The sequence below is a fragment of the Polypterus senegalus genome, chromosome 8, assembly GCF_016835505.1.
Source record: "Polypterus senegalus isolate Bchr_013 chromosome 8, ASM1683550v1, whole genome shotgun sequence".
NCBI classification, from domain to species: Eukaryota; Metazoa; Chordata; class Cladistia; order Polypteriformes; family Polypteridae; genus Polypterus; species Polypterus senegalus.
In genome coordinates, this window is record NC_053161.1 from 96,099,605 (window position 1) to 96,116,780 (window position 17,176).

The following is a 17,176-nucleotide window of genomic DNA, read 5'->3' on the forward strand; positions in this document are numbered from 1 at the left end:
GTTTTACACTATTTTATTTTCTGGAAGCATAATAATCTGTTTTTTTTTCCTTTAAACTTGTCTCTCTGACTTTGTCTCCCAACCGTCCAACTTGAGCTGACCCTCTATTGTACTCATTTCTAATCCTATCCATCCTTGTCACACTCAATGCAAATCTTAGCATCTTTAACTCTGCTACCTTCAGCTCTGTCACCTGCTTTCTGGTCAGTGCCACCGTCTCCAATCCATATACCCACATAGCTGGTCTCACTACCGTCCTGTAGACCTTCCCTTTCACTCTTGCCTATAACCGTCTGTCACAATTACTCCTGACACTCTTCTCCACCCATCCCACCCTGACTGCACTCTCTGTTTCACATCTCTTCCACTATCCCCATTACTCTGTACTGTTGATCCCAAGTATTTAAACTCATTCACCTTCGCCAACTCTACTCCTTGCATCCTCACTGTTCCACTAACCTCCCTCTCTTTTACACACATGTACTCTGTCTTGTTCCTACTGACTTTCATTCCTCTTCTCTCTAGAGCATATCTCCACCTCTCCAGGGTCAAGTCAACCTGCTCCCTACTCTCACTAAGATTCAAATACACTTCCTAATGTTCTTTTTTCTCGAAATTGACAAGAAGTCTCCTACCCTCATAACTACATAATATTATTTCTTTATTTCTTACTGGGCTAACCAGTTGCCCCCAGAAGAATGCTGACTCCAGACAGTGCTTCAAGGTGTCTTTCTTAGGTGTGTACCCTTTTGTTTCAATTAAAGTTTAATAGGGATCTTCTTCAGCATCTGTGGTGGAATTTCTGCTACACACTTCTCTAACTGGCACCTTAGCTTCTCCCAATCCAGTAGTGCCTCTTCTTGCATTAATAGCCTATTGCTAGCCACTTACAATATACTGAAAGTTATTTTAAAATGTGTTAATTAAGAACACGGGGACACAGTTGGAAACTTGTTAAGGGTAAATTTGGCACAAACATTAGGAGGCTTTTCTGTACACAGAGAACCATAGACACTTGAAATAAGCTACCAAGTAGTGTGGTAAACCGTAAGACCTTAGGGACTTGCAAAACTTGATGTTTTTTAGAAGAATTAAGTGGATAGGACTGGCAAGTTTTGTTGGGCTGAATGGCCTGTTCTCTTCTAGACTGCTGTGTTTTAATGTTCTAATTTGCTCTGCATACACATTGCTTTCAAAAACAACACAGCTTGGTATTTAATAACAGAGTTGGAAAAAACAACATCAAAAACTTTACTATTTTTAGTTTAAAACATATAATCCAAATGTTAATTTCATATTATACCCTTTGAGGGATCTGGAAAAATTCCATGGCTTCTACTTTTGATTACAGATGGCTTTGGTGACTGTTGACTGCTCTGTCCAGAATGAGGTCTCCCATGGTCAATGCTTTCACTTTGCTCCTTTAAAGTGTACCATCTTGGAGTATTGTCAAGGTGAGAGGTGTTGCTCAGATCAATTAACACCTAAAATGAAAAAGCCAAAGGATAGCTAAAGTGGCTGCATATTAAAGCTCAGTCCAATTATCATATCTAGCAGTTCATTTAAGAAAAGTGGATATTTTTGGATGTAATTGTATAATTACTTTCTTAAAAAAAAAGCTATCAATATCCAGGTAAATTATGCTCGTAGCTTTAAAATAAGTGCTGAAAATTAGCTCTGTGTTTAAGACCCAAATGCTAGATAGAAATGTCTTAACCCTTACTGGCTAGGTGTGCCTATCCGATTTAAAAAAAAAAAACTGTTGGCTCAAAAATTCTGTACTAAAAATAAGGTCTCTAATTAGCTAGTAGCTAGTTCATTCTGAAATTTCACTCACAGTTATGTTCTGACTGGTAACTGGTATAGTGAATGATTGGGGCTGAAACAATCTCAATCTATTCTTAAACTTTAAATGGTTCAGAATCCCAGTTGGCTGACGTGGAATGCCAAGTACCTAGCAGGCCACAATCGGTAAGCTGAACAGGAGTTGCAGGAGTGAAATAAACGATGAGGTAAGGTGCCTGATGACAATGCACATCAGACATCAGATTCTATTATGCTGGGGTAAGAAAAATCAAGAATGAAATGCTAAAATTAAACTTAATTTAGAAGAGTTTGAAGTCCTGCTCATACTGCTTTTACTTGCATTAAATATCTCCAGTAAAGTAAATACACATGCAGTAAATATGGTGTGATTACAAGCTTGGGAGGGATTTCATAGGGGGGCTTTGTAAACACTAATCATCATGGATTACCTAATTGATCTTTCTGGGTGCACATACCAAAGTTACTCATGGATATTTTATATTTGGTAAATAAAAACTGCTTTAAAAGCTGCTTTTGTAAATATAGTTAATGAAGAACTCACTTTTTAAAAGATGTTTGTTCTTCTGAGGTTCATTTTTTTCAGTAAATGCAGAAAATTTCTGATTAGCACTTATAGCAAAGTTACACTTAACTCTTTCAGGGTTAGTTATTTTCTGTTTTGGTCCCAAGGTTGAATATTTTTTTCAAAAAACTCAGTTTTCTGGAAATCATAAATCAATGGTTTTACACATAAATCAACATAAAATATTTATTTATGACAAATGTCCCTGTGTTTTATGCTCCTATAGTCCTGCAAGGTATAGTAACATTAGAAGCCAACAGAGTGTAATTGCAGACAGCAGTACCCATGAGATCAGTCAAGTAACAGCCCAAAATCATGAAATGCCCTCAATGTCAGTCACAAAACACCTGTCACATTACATTATGGTTAAGTTTCAGGTTGTGGGAATGTTCAGTGGGGACTGGGTGGTCTTTTGGCCTTGGAACTGCTGGCAGATTTATTTATTTACTTATTTTTTTCTCTAGCTTAACTGGAGTTTTTTTTCTGTCCTCCTGGACATCTGATCTTATCTCCAGACTCATCTTTAGAGATTTAGAATTATATATAAGGATGCTGCTAGTCTACTAATTATATATCTGTGTTTAATATGATAGTATGGATATATTTTTTCTTTATAACATATTTGTTTCTATTCTTACCTAATCCTATTTATTTTTCCTTTTCTTGTAACTTTCTCCTTGACATCTTGTAAAGCAGTTTGACATACATTCTTTGTATAAAAATGTGCTATATAAATAATTATTATTGTTGTTTTTGCTAGTGTGATGGGGATATCTCTCTGTGCCCTTGGATACAAAGAAGTTCAAAAACAAAGCTATTTATAAAAATATTTTAATATATAAAGCTAATAGAAAGCAGGGGTAGACAATGGGAAGACACAAAATAACAAAATAATAGAAAAGAAAGGCTATGCTGCCCCTGTGACCCTCACTATACAGATGTTTACTCTCTGTTTATCCAATGAGGGTAAACACTGAAAGATTGTGCAGGAAACATCAATACCTTTCCTGCTTGCTTCGCAATATCTCTTTCTCCTACACCGTAAGCTCTGGGCGCTGTACCCTTCTGAAACTCACCTTTGGGTTCTAAGCTCATTGTACTACAGGCAGAATTTTAAATTCTACTCTGCGATTACTATTTGAAAATACCTGGAACTATTTCCAAGGTCAGGAAACTCTTGTAAAACTCCAAAGGCTATCCCAGCAGAGCTCCATCAGAGTTCAACAATTGTTTAAAGGGCTGGACAATTTTGTTTATTCTCTGCCACAGAGTACAAGACTTCACCCTTCCTATGAATTATCCCATGCCTCTATTTGGCAGTTTGGGGGACTGTTTCCAGCCCTCTATTTGAAACGCATAATGAGCTTCTAGCCAGTGAGGTAGGTAGCTCTGATGTCTGCTGGGATACAGTCCCTGTTAACTGGAATCATGGTTGAGCATTCCACGTTGATACCCATATAATAAAGTAACAATACATAATATAAGATATAATATATAGATATATAATTATATAGAAATTGGAAAAAAAAAACTTACTTCTCCCAGGAAGTCATTCGAAGAGAATCTATCATAATCCCAAACTGTGACTTCAAGAGTCTTCTTCTTCAACTACAATTTACGCAAAAAAATTAATATGCATCTTCACAAAAGGTGCCATTTGTTAGCTTTATCACTTTCTTTTTCTCATACTTAATAAACCAGTTTTATGTGACACTAAACATCCAACAACTTTGATCTTAAAAACAGATTGTTTAATTAAAAAATATAGTATTTCTTAATTAAGATAATAAAGCTGTATAATAAAGTTTTCCTTTTGGTATAGGCATCTTGTCACAGGTCTGTGACTGCTCTTTCATTGAAACAGTAGTGCTCAACAAAAACAATTGAAAGATAAATATGGGGCTTTGCACATCACCTAGCAGTCAGACTCAGTATGGATTCAGCGATTATTAATTCCTTTCTCATTATGAATTATTTTATTATTGTTATTTAAGGTAACTAAAGTACCTGGGAAAGTCACTACTGTTTTGCTATGACCAACGTTATTCAGGATTGCTGAACAATTCTGACTATAGTTCTTAAAACGTGTAATTTGAAAAGGCATTTCTTTCACAGCTAAGCAAGTGATTTTAAAACAACTTTCTAAATTGTGTAGCAGAACTGTGAAAACTCACAAGGAATTACCTTATTTAAACTGACACCAATGGAGTCCAAACTGAGTGAGATTATACGACATTCAGGTAAACAAAAAATAAACATAACTCTGCAGAATTTCTAGGCGCCATTTAAACTCCTGACTATTCTGCCCAAAGACTAGAAGAGAACCAGGAGATGAAACATAGTCAAAACTAGAACCAAGTCGAAATCCAGATGATAAAACTGAATGCCGAAGGCTAATCGCTAATCAGTAATCAAAGTCGGGTGGAAAATAGTATGTTCAGAAAGCAGAAAGTTGAGAATGAAATGCAAACTATGTTCAATTGTGTGTGTTTTCCAAAATCCAAAAATAGGCAACAGAAATCCTAAAATTGAGGCACCCATATGCCAAAACAAAATAATGTTGTGGCACCATGAGTAATCACTAAAATCAGGAAAAATTATAAAGCAAAAGTAACTGCACAGAAATGTTCCACAAGTAAATAAACTCCTGTTCTCATACTTTTTGTTTGAAAAATGTATTCTAAGAGAAATAAATTCTTAATAAATAAACTTTCTTAATCAAGTGTGATTTGCTTGAAATTGATAATTTAAAGCTTTGCTTAACTGTTTCCAAACTCAGCCTGCAAAGTCAAATTAAACTTTTGTGTAGTTACCAACAAGGGTAGAGTCATTTTTCAAAAATCTTTCTTTCATTGTACAGATTTAAATTTGCTTCAACGGTTCATGAGCTTCTCTGCTCCTGACCTGTTAGCTCTGCAATTCATCATGCATCAGTGGCACAGTGACCTTACTTTACCAACCTCCTTCTGTATACTGTTATTAAAGATATGCATCTGTGTTTCACCAAAGAAGGAAGCATCACTGGGTGGGGGTACGAGATGTTCTGGATGAAATCAGGTATTATTTTGTGAAATCCAGGATTGCAGGTACAGTAAGTGCTTGCTTCAAAACCCCAGGCATGTTATTGCACTTTGGCATAGTTTAATAAGAATATTTTCTATGAGGGCTCAGTTTGACTCCGGTGGCCAAATTAGTTGTAGGTTTTCATGAGGAAAAAATGCTTAGTCACATGTGGTGTTGAGGTATTCAGTTTATGGAAGGTTGTTTTACATCAGCATGTCATCAGCAGACTTAAAAGAGTTGTCTCAGAACTATCCTGATAATTAAAACTCAGGTTTATGTTTCACAGTGGAAGATCTCCTTGTGCTTAGAGGAGATTGCAGCAGTAGAAACAGGTTTTGGAAGATGCTGAATTTGAGGTAAACACAAAACGTTATGGAGATATGATGTTCTAGCTCAAAGAAAACTAAATGGGAGTAGAAGTTTAGTATGTAGTGAAAACTGTGGAAAGAATCAGAAAATCGAAATTAATTTGCAGCTAATGCTAGAGATATAAATAGACATCCTACACTTAGTATCTTGAGTAAGTCTAAAACACCTACAGAGTGTTAACGGTTAAGGTCAGGGACAGAGTAGGGTCCCCAGTGTTACATAGAGGCATCAAATGAGGCAACAACTGCTGCAGTTTGCTAAGTGCCAGTAGCAGAGGCAGAGACAGACATGAAATCCTTGTGGCTAGTGAAATGCCAATTGCAGAAATGGAAACTAGCAGCTAGATGCAGTTTTTGACAGCATACAGTATCAGTAAATGAGGCAAACAAGTAAGGGAGTGGCCATAAATGGGTATTTATGGGATTTTGGACATCTCAGCATGCAGAAGATTCTGTAGTAGTGAATTAAAAAAATATGGAGCAAAAATCAAAAGGGAGTCATTCATCATTGATAATGTAAATGAATATAGAAAGGCAACAACAGGTTGGCTTCAGGAAAACCAATGTTGGTCTCATGATTTGTTCTAGAAAAAAAAGTTGTCATTCATGTATTGTGTAGTATTTAATCTGTTGTGTAGATTTGATGTGTTCTCCTCTAGTCTGTTTAAGCAAAAGCAGAAAAACATTCTGGCACTGCTAAACAGTAGTAGCCTTCTTAAAGCAGGTGCTGATTTGATTCACAATCTTTACAAATACATCAATATCTCATGAAATAGTCCCAGCTGTTCACATTCTTTTGGTATGTGTTTCTTGACTGATAACTGTGCTAATTTAATTAACAGAAAGAAAGCTCAGTGACAAAAAATGAAGCAATAATGTTGGAGTAAAAACTGTATTTGAATTATATGATACCATAAACTGCTTCCAGCACAGAATTTAAAAGTGTTGGAAAGCAGGGCTAATATTTTTTTTAATTCCCACTAAAAGCCACAGAGTTTATGCTAATTAGATCTTATTAAGGTTATTTTAAGAAGAAGTACAACCACAAGTCAGTCTATTAAGCCTGGCAAAAGTCTCTCAATCCTTTCACCTTTCTGTAAGTCAACCTTTAAGTTCTTTACAACAAAGTACATAAACTTTACTTTCAAACATAGAGCAGGCCTTTGTTAGAGTATAAGACTTGAAAAACAAACAAGCAAAAAACAATTCTCTTTTGTTTTGTGGTGTTGAGCCTAGTTTTGTCCTCATTATGTAATGGAAGATCGGTGATGATTTTATGTTTGTCCTACCAAGCATTTTTCTTCTCATTAAATCATACTATGCAACCATTCAAACTTTCATATTTAAATTCAGGGTTGCAATACAAAGCCTATCCTGACAATGTCACATAAGCTAGAATACCACAGAAAGTGCCAGAAATCACACACACATTCACACTGACTACTAGGAGAAAAAATCCACATAGGTACAGAAAAGAACATGCAACTTTCACACAATCAGTGACAATGCCAGGATCTTCTTGAGCTGTCAGGCAACAGCATTATACCCTGCACCACTCAATGATTAACCCTAATTCTAAAAAGATACCTCTGACCAAACACACTAAATTAAAGTGAAGTAAAAATAATAATAATATGAAGTAAGAGAAATGGGTACCTGCTCCAAGTGGATATTTTTATAGATAACAGTTTGATTCCATTCTGGGTTCAGGCTTTTCTGCACATGTTTTGTCCTTCGCTTGTTCTCCACACTAAACAATAAAATACATCATGTCATGAACAGCAGCTTTTGCAAAAGTCACAGTGAGTTCGTTTAACTATATTTACAAGTCTAGTGAAATGAGAATAAGAAAATCAATAACAGAATATACATTGCCTGACACTTGAAAGAAAAATGTCAATATAAACTGGGATTCTGACACTGTAGATAAATGAGACTGCTGTGCAAGGCAGTGGATTAATTGACCACAGTTTTTATTTATAAAAAGTACTTACTAATATTGTTTGCATTCCTGTTTTAAATGCTCAAATTTATAATTTCTGAATCCAACCTGACATTAGCTCAAGTAGAACTTACTGAGATTCTTGTTAGTTCATCTTGTAAAGCACTTTGAGCTACATCATTTGTATGAAAATGTGCTATATAAATAAATGTTGTTCTTAGTTCATTACCTAAATGTATGATCATACTGATACATGAAGCAAAGTTAGTAAAGAGCAACTTGCCTAGGTTTACCCATCGAGACTACAAACACAGGTAGACCTCTAGTTTTGGTTATTGATAATCTTAACTGTTCTGTCTGTTTCAATCGAGCCTTTCATAAAAGCATAAATGTTCATAGGGTTCAAAGTGTTTCTAATGGTGGAATCGTTTGTGAAATGAACAAACACAGAAAAATAACTATCATACATTGGAAATGTTTTGGTAGCTATAGGAAACATAAAGTTGGGGCTTCATTTCAAAACATTCCCGGAAGACACTGGCTGCTTTAATAATATTACATGTTACAAACGGAAGGAAACAGGTTGTTTAGTACACCATTACTTCTTGATTCTTGAAGTTTAATTCATCTAAAAGCTTACTGAACTGAAACTTAAAGATCCTAATAGTACTACATGTATACTCAAATAGAAAGCTACAAAACTACTTAACTACTTTATTAAATTGTGCAAAGAAATGTTTCTCTAATAGTTACAGTATGTGAACATCACTCTTCATGTCCCTGCACACCATTTTACTGAACTTACTTTAAAAAAAGAAGTTGTCTAAGGCAAAACATCTTTGATATTTAGTTTGGAAGAGGAAAAGAGGTCTCATTTTTGAGGAGAAAAAGTTTTACAAAAATCTTCCCAGAGAGACAATTTGAATCATAAGTGGGCAGATGATGAATCTAAAGATAGAACAAGGCAGCTTATGGAATGTGCTGTACGGTAAAAACTTGATTATTCAGATTTCAAAAGTAGGTTACATGGTGCAAATTAATTGAAATCAGTCATTAGTTAAGAAATTGTGTAATTCATCCTTTAATAGGCGTTTTAGATTCTGAACACAGGTCCCCACTATGTACGGTGGTTTGCATCTTATTTGCACAAAGTTTATTTTCTGTAGTGTTTACAGTTTATTATAAGCTTTTCAGCATTTCCCTATATTCAGTGGAATCATAGAACTGTTTTTAATGATGTCTTACAGAAAAAAAATGTAATGAAAACATTTATCTTTTCAATGGTATTAGATAGGACTGAATAGCTTTTATAGACTATAATTGACAAGAATAGCTTTATTTTTTCTGTGGAGTCAAATAGTTAATATGGGATTGGTGGAACCTGCTTCGAATAACATATTTCAATATGACAAAGTGTCAGTCATGAGTAGATCTTGAGCAATGGCAAGTAAAGGAACAAACTAAAGGCTAAAATAATCAGAGATATGATTGAACTGGCTACATTGTGCCATGCACTGCAGTCCAATTATCTAGCCTGTAGACAGAACTGCCTATCACTTACAATACTGTATATGTACAATACATAACACAGACAAATGAATGCAATGAAAAAGAAAAAAGATTTAAAAGAAAATTGTAATTTTTTAAAACACTAATACACACATTTCAATTATAATTGTTCATATTTTATACATTCCAGTTTATTTCTGCTTTCTTTTGTAGTTATTTTTTCAAATGCCATGATGTAAAGTTATGCCACTAAACAAGATTTTACACTTAAGTTGCTACAAGCAGTTGCACCTTCCTTTTCTCTGTATTTCTTAATAATTCTAAATAAACTTTTTTTAAGGACTGCATGTTTGCACTGCTGCATTATGGTTCCAGGAGACTGAGTTCATATCCCAACCTGGGCACTATCACTCATGTTATTGGGTTTACACAATCTCAATACATCACCATCATTTATTCTCTGGGTACTCTAGTTTTCCTCCAATATCTCCAATATCAGTGAGTTAAGGTGAATGGTGACATTAAATATGGGCCAGTGTGAGTGGGAGTATGAGTGTAGGTGTATGCCTAAATGTGCCCCCCAATGGATTACCATCCCAATCAGTTTTCTGCCTAGAGCCAGATGCTAATACGTTTTTATCCTGCTACTATTATCAGGATGAAGAAGGTTTGACAATGAATCAATATAATTAAAAAACACAATAAAGAGAAGCTGTCTCTTTCCTAGCAGCACAGAGAAGTAAACCAATTTTGGCTGGACTGTTCCTTCCACTGGCATACTCACTGACATAAACTATAAATACTAGTACCAAAACAATTTAGAGATGCCAGTTTACCTAACCTGTCTCTCAAGGACATGGGAGACAACCAGAGAATTTGGATAAAATGTACACAGACCCAGGGAGAGTGTGCAAACTCTAAATAGAAAGTGACTGGGTTGAGGCCTGAACCTAACCCTGGAGCTGTGATGCAGCAGAGCTCAATGCAGCACTAATGTCCTGTGTTAAAAAAAATATCATTTTGTTGGAAAAACAGCAGTAATATTATTTGCGTTTGATCTGAGCAAAATGTTGTTAATTTTAATTTTGCCTACATGTTGGCTTTCACTTAACAGTTAATTTAATTTTTTGATTTTAATAAAAAATAGTATCTGAAACCCATTTGGCAGTGATTTCAATACTATTTCTTTCACAGTCTATTTTTGCAATAAGGTGATATGGCCAGTTCACCAGTGATGAACAAAATTCTACTGTATTTAGTAAAATTGAACCATGTGACTTTAAGATTTAATGCAAATGTACAGTACATCATTGATATTTTGTATTTGGTTACTTGTCTTATCTCCAGGTCTTATATGAACCGCACAACTTTACTACTGTATCCTACAGACTCTAAATTTACAGTAAACAAAAAAACATAAATAAATAAAAAGAGACATCTAAGGAAAACTTTTTAACAATTGATTAACAACTGCTACTTACATGAGACCTACAGTTTTCCTCATGCCAGATTAAACAATAAATTGCAACCTACGAGGATCTTATCAGCCACGGTATTTACTACTTCCATCCATTTTCTAATTTTCAGAAGCCTATTTGAACAGCTTTGGGTGCAAGGCTTTCCAAAACATTGGTCAGATTCCAGTCCTTCTTATGACACACTTATACATATGCAGCAAAAGCACCCACTTTAGTGACACCAGTCCTGAGTAAGTCTCTCGAGGACATTAACACAAAGACGGGAGGAACACCTGAAATTTGCACAAATTACACCCTCTCTGGAAATCACAATGGGGTTGAGTGCTAGAAAGTAGCTGTAGACACTTAAGACACCCACACTTGTAACATATCTAGAGTATATAAAGTTTTCAAATATTGACTTAATAAGATATTAATATATAGCTACTGATCAATCTTCACATATACAGTATTAAATGAGTCAGAATTCCTTCCACACAAATCAAATGGTACGATAGAACTGCCCAGTAAAAAGATGATTCCTGTTTCATATTAAAGCACATGCACAAAGAGAAAGGAATAAAGACTCAACAACAGGATATTGAGTAATACAGCCAAAAGGGGAAAATAATAAAATAAAAAGGATCTACCTGGCATTCTGGACAACCATGACTTGGCTGTGTAAGTCCAATGTTTGCAGCAGATATGAGAAAAGGTGAGAAGATGGCAGAGAAGCAAAGAGAGGAAAAAAGCCAAAATAACAAATCAGAGCATAAAACAAGGCAAGAGCCAGATGTGGTTGAAGAAGAATAAACCTTGGGTGTTACATGTCTAAGCATTAGCTATACTGTCTGCTGTAAACCAGATCATTTTCAAAGGGATCCGGACATAGAATTCTCTCAAAAAGTAATTAACAGATAAGAAAGGTTTTTTATTTTTATTTTCACTTGCTCATTTTTCAGGTACTGGAAGGCTAGGTTATGCCCTTCTTTTCTTAAGATTTGATAACTGTGATTCAGAATTAGACACTGAATTTTCCCCAATGCACAAATTGTTTTCAACATAACTGAGCCTAATAATATTCCATACTGCAAACAATAAAATAAAATTAGACCAACTGCTACTGAAACAATTAATTTAAATTAAAATCAGTCTTCTTATTGACTCTCAAGGCTTTGAAATCTCTTGCTCCAATGAACTTGACAAAGCTAATTGACTTTTGTTTACCTACTCAGTTTGATAATGTACAGATTCCAGCTGACATTCTGTCCTAGAATGAAGACTCCAAGGAGGCTGAGCATTCAACTGCAATGTATCTAAACTAAAGTGTTACTTCCCTACAGCTACAAGCCATTTTGTATTTGGAACAGACTTTAACATCCCTTTGTTTTGATTTGCTTTTCTTAAAGTTTTAACAATCTCCATTGTATAAGCATAGCATACCCAAACTGCAGTTTGTTGCATCAATCAATCAGATGCCATTAAAAAAGTAACATGTAATGTATGACTTTTTAAAAAATCTATAATTTTATATTTTTAGCTAAAGAAGAGATTAAGAAATGTTTTGAAGACAACAGATCATTCAGCCCAACATAGCTCATCAATTCCTGTTCACCCAAGTTTTGCATTTTAAAATCCCCAAGTACTGCTATCTACGGGGCCACATAGGGGGGTTTTGTTTCTATGTAAGTATGTCTTGTTGAGTCACTGTTAAATGTGAATGACAACACTGGGTTCACCGATTTCTGTTTGTAAAATTGTAAATTTTAAACAGGTTTGCAGTGATGTGTAGGGGCTTGTGGGATTTGTAGTTTGTATGGATTGTCCAATAAAACCGGGAGAGAAGGCTGTGGCGGGACTTTTGGATTGGACCATTTTCTAATCAACATCATCAGCTGCAGCTCCTAAACTTTTCAGTTACTGGACATTTGTAGCGGAGAAGGATCGTGCTCAGCCACCGGAGGTAAGAACATACATAGAAACAAAAACCCCCTATGTGACCAACTTTCTACCTTATTTAATCCCCTTGGGATTGTGAATTTCCCCTTGGGATTAATAAAGTATCTATCTATCTATCTATCTATCTATCTATCTATCTATCTATCTATCTATCTATCTATCTATCTATCTATCTATCTATCTATCTATCTATCTATCTATCTATCTATCTATCTATCTATCATATTGTGGTGCTGTGCATGAAACCTTTCTAATATTTACATGGAATCTAACGTTCCTGCGGCATTAATCTGTGGCCCTTGAGCTTGTGCTTTGGTTCCCTTCATACTCTTCAACACTTCAGTCATTTCAACTCTTAATCTCTTCTTTAGTCTTTACTGACAACTCAGGAACCATGACTATTAAATATGTCTAGTAGTTTATTTATGAATTTTCTTTAGAACTGTTATAATTTTCATAATATGTAAAGCTGAACAGTAATTTTCCACATATTTTCATACTGGGAAAACCAATTCATATATCTAGTTTTATTTTTTTAAAGATGTTTTGGAAAAAGTGAAAGTGTACAGCACATTTTACAGTGACCCACATGGTTACTTAAAGAAAATGAGATCTCGTTTTGCTCAAATAAGAGGGTTGTATTTCATTCTATGCACCAAATGTACACCTTGAGTTTGTGCGGAAGAATTCCTAAAGATTTTTTTTCTGTATCAAATAAACCTTCCTACACTAACAATATGAACTTATAAACATAAGGTTGGGACTGCAGCCTGTTCTACAAAACAGAAACCAACCTTAAATGGATTGCCTGTCTGTTAGACAACACATCTTTAGGATTTGAGAGGAAATCTCAGTTTCTGGAAGAAATCCCATGTGAACAAAGGGGGTTTCAAGAATGGGCTGAGGCTCAACTCATTGACCTGCCTCCCCCCTCAGGCTCCTTCTATCTTTATTCATTGCCTGATAAATTTTATAGGGTAGCAGTTATATGATGTTAAGGCTAACAACATAAAAAGGGGAGTCTAGGACAGGTGGTTTACTATAGCATTTTGTCATTCTTCACTCTTTTCTGTTTCTGGATTTTTTTCTTTTTTGTAATAATTTTAAGTGTCCTTTATTTTGGAGATTTTGGAAACATTTGCCTAATTTTTTTGCTGCGTTTGACCTCCCTGCCTGCTTGGATTACCAAGATCTGCATTCCACTATGGGTCACACAACTTATTGCAGAGTGACCATAGTATGGCAACACAGTCTGCCTTTTCCTCTGAGACATCTGGCACTGGGAGGTTATGCTACAGGTGACAAGTTTTGAAGTCTGAATATGGACAACTGGAGAATGTTCTGGCTCCACACAGAGTGTAGTCGGACCAAGAATCAAATCCAGTCTTGTGCTATAGGCCAGCAGTTCTAAGCACAGCATTACCATGCCTTCTAAAATCTAATATAAACTTTTTTCTTATCTTCTTAGAGAGTCAAGTCTGAAAGGCTGCCAAACAATGGGGCCTGTAGCACACTGAGGCACTCATTGTGTGATTTTGGGCAATATAAGAAATAAATTGCTGTTGTTTTTGTAAAGTCAATAATGTACAGTAGAAAACGTTTGAATATAAATAATCTACTCAACTCAATAACATTAGTCATTTACTACAGGTGTAATGCTTCTAGTATAATAACACTACTGTATGTTAAATCATTTTTTCAGGCTCCTGTGGGTAAGTTTTGGTGTCTATGAATCTGCCCCTTTCAGGCGTGAGACAGTTATTAGTCAAATACTTGCAGGATCTCAGTGCAGCACATACTGAGTTTATTGAAATAGTTTCTCAAGCATAATGAATATATGAACTTCATTTTATACAAAAAACTTGCACTGACAAACTCAGAACACTGTAAATAATTACACATCCATTAACACAAAAAGACAGAATAATACTCAAAGAAATACGAACACCATCTAGCAAAACTCAGAACACACCATGGAATGTGCATACACACACACATATATATATATATATATATATACACACATACTGCATCTGAACTTTCATAGATTTTTTTAAGGTCTATACTATTGATCAGTAAACATTAATGAATTGTCCTGTGCATGAACCCACAGTGCAGAAGATGAAAATAAAGTTCTGAAAGCAATCAGTGGTTTATTAAACCCGACTCATAGTTTCTCTGACCTTGACTACGGTATCTGTCCAAACAAAAGAAAACAAATGAATAAACAATCTGTATTTTAAATAGCACATTACTCTAATGATCACTTGTGAACGCACTTTACAAGTACAGTATATAGCTGTAGTAAAGCTGTTGACCATGCGTACATTACTTTGTGCAATTTGGGCACAGCTAGGAGAAATGACTTCCTCGCGTTCACATATTCATTTCATTTTATCTGACAATTTCTGTATTTATACAATACTTTTAAGTATGCTATAATACATATGTCTCACCCTCCAGGTAAAGCAAATCAAAACAAAGAATCATACGTACATAAGAGATTTAGCCCTGACAAACCTGAGGCATACATGCTGTATATACATAATAGACAATGCACAGCCAAGTCCATAATGAGTTACTAAAATGCTACTCTAGTGGTGTTTGCTTTATAGAAGTAACAAGCAGGATTAGATGAAATTGCATTTATGCAATAGTGATGCAAATTTAGATCTGTAAGAATAGGTACACAAAAAAAAACAGTGCTTACCCTCTACCTGGCAGGAGATAGACCTTAACAAATGGGTCTGAATATCCATTGTTGTCCCTGGGTACAAGGTTTCTGGCTTGAAGAACATGAACAATAAGATTCCCAAGATGTTTGTCATAGTTCACTTGTAGCTAATATGAAAAATAAATCAAAAACAGGTGCTTTAACCTAATTACATATATATCAAATGCACTATAATTAAAGGGGATAATAAACATTTCAGAATGTTATGGACAAAATTGACTATTTGTTACAGGTTATAAAAATGAATACGAATGACACCATACTCAATTTTTTTAAAGCAAGCCTAAATTTCCATGTGTATCTTATTTACAAATAAATGACTATTTAAATGAAATGATGTATTATAATTTTGTCCACTAAAGATTCTCCTTAGAGTTTTACATTTTCATCATTATATATAGTAGTTGTGGCACACCTATTTATTAAACAAGGTAGGCCTTAAGTTATATTTATTACAAATATATAAATGGAACACCTTCTGAGCTCAGACCAGTTTAACATTTTTAGAAGATGCTTCATTAAGAAGACCTGTAAGACATTTTGTTAAGATTACAGCCAGAAAATTCAGAATGTATACATGACATGTAACCTCACAATACAGAAATAATTGTTTTTGTAAATAAAATGGGCAGAAGATGGTGTTTTAGAGTTTATCATAAATTTTAGTTGTGATTTATGTTTCTGTCATAGGAATTGTACCTTGGTACAGAGTCTTGTTGAATATACTGTATACTCATTTCCCATTTAGATTGCAAACTGGATTGTGAAGGCAATATTTTCATTGTTCCCTTTGTACTATTTGTCTGTTATGAATAAATCAGCCAAACAAATTCCTATACTATAATGTCATTTATGAATTCTGATAATTGCACTGTCCAAAATGTAACTCATTTAGGGTTTAATTTGTAAAACCATCCAGGACTTCTGCCTCTGAACACATCCTGGGCTTTCATCAGGTCTCTTCCCAAGAACACTCTGCTCACATTCAGGACTCTGATGTTTTCAATTGATGCTCTGTTATGTTATTTAACATAATGCTAAATCTTACACAGTTTAATGTCACGAAATCAGCTAATAACAAGGTCTATAAGCACTCTCAATCTTTTCTGTAAAATTATTTTCAGTTAAACCTGTGACAGCCAGTCATTTTGTAAAGTTAGCTTTTGTTACGTATATTAAAAGCAGTACACAGTCATTCATTCAATGTTTTTTCATATATGAAACTTCATTATTGTACTTTTATATATGTAATTTATTTATTTATATACTGTATTTATATATCTAGCCCATTTTCATTTATCTTGAATTTGCATGTATAGAAATGAACAATACAGTATACACGGCATTTTAAGTTAGACTTTATACACAGCATGTAGAAGATGACTCCATATTTTCATTCAGTGTTGATTTTGTATAGTAACATTTATAGCATGCAATAGCACAAGCTTAATTTATTGAGCAAATGAAATTATATGAATGTAAATTGACTGTTTATATATTAAAATGGACAAAATACAAAAATGTATAGCACCCAAACAGCACAGGATTTAACTCCATATCAGAAGTTCTATGGTTTAACTCTTCAAATTATTAATTGTTGCCAAAATTGTATTGAAATTCTTGAAACTCCACAGTAATGTCTTTATCTGTGTGTTGTTTTTTGTGATTGACAATGGCCACAACAATGATTAAATAATGCTTTATGCACAATAGGTTTGTAGTGTTTTTGATCACTGACTCAACTGATAAATTCAC

General features: G+C 34.6%; 1 protein-coding gene across 5 annotated transcripts in view; it reads right to left on the bottom strand.

Moving 5' to 3' along the window:
* The window catches only part of LOC120534140 (protein piccolo-like), a 215,814-nt gene that overhangs the window by 82,083 nt on the left and 116,555 nt on the right, over positions 1–17,176 (bottom strand). For 4 of the 5 annotated variants that reach the window (XM_039761466.1, XM_039761468.1, XM_039761465.1 and 1 more), the window contains 5 exons: positions 15,398–15,528; positions 11,379–11,405; positions 7,477–7,570; positions 3,926–3,997; positions 1,304–1,484 (listed from right to left, as the gene is read on the bottom strand). In XM_039761466.1, the coding sequence (XP_039617400.1) occupies positions 1,304–1,484; positions 3,926–3,997; positions 7,477–7,570; positions 11,379–11,405; positions 15,398–15,528 (505 nt within the window). The remainder of the gene's footprint in view (positions 1–1,303; positions 1,485–3,925; positions 3,998–7,476; positions 7,571–11,378; positions 11,406–15,397; positions 15,529–17,176) is intronic. The other variant, XM_039761467.1, reaches the window with a different exon arrangement.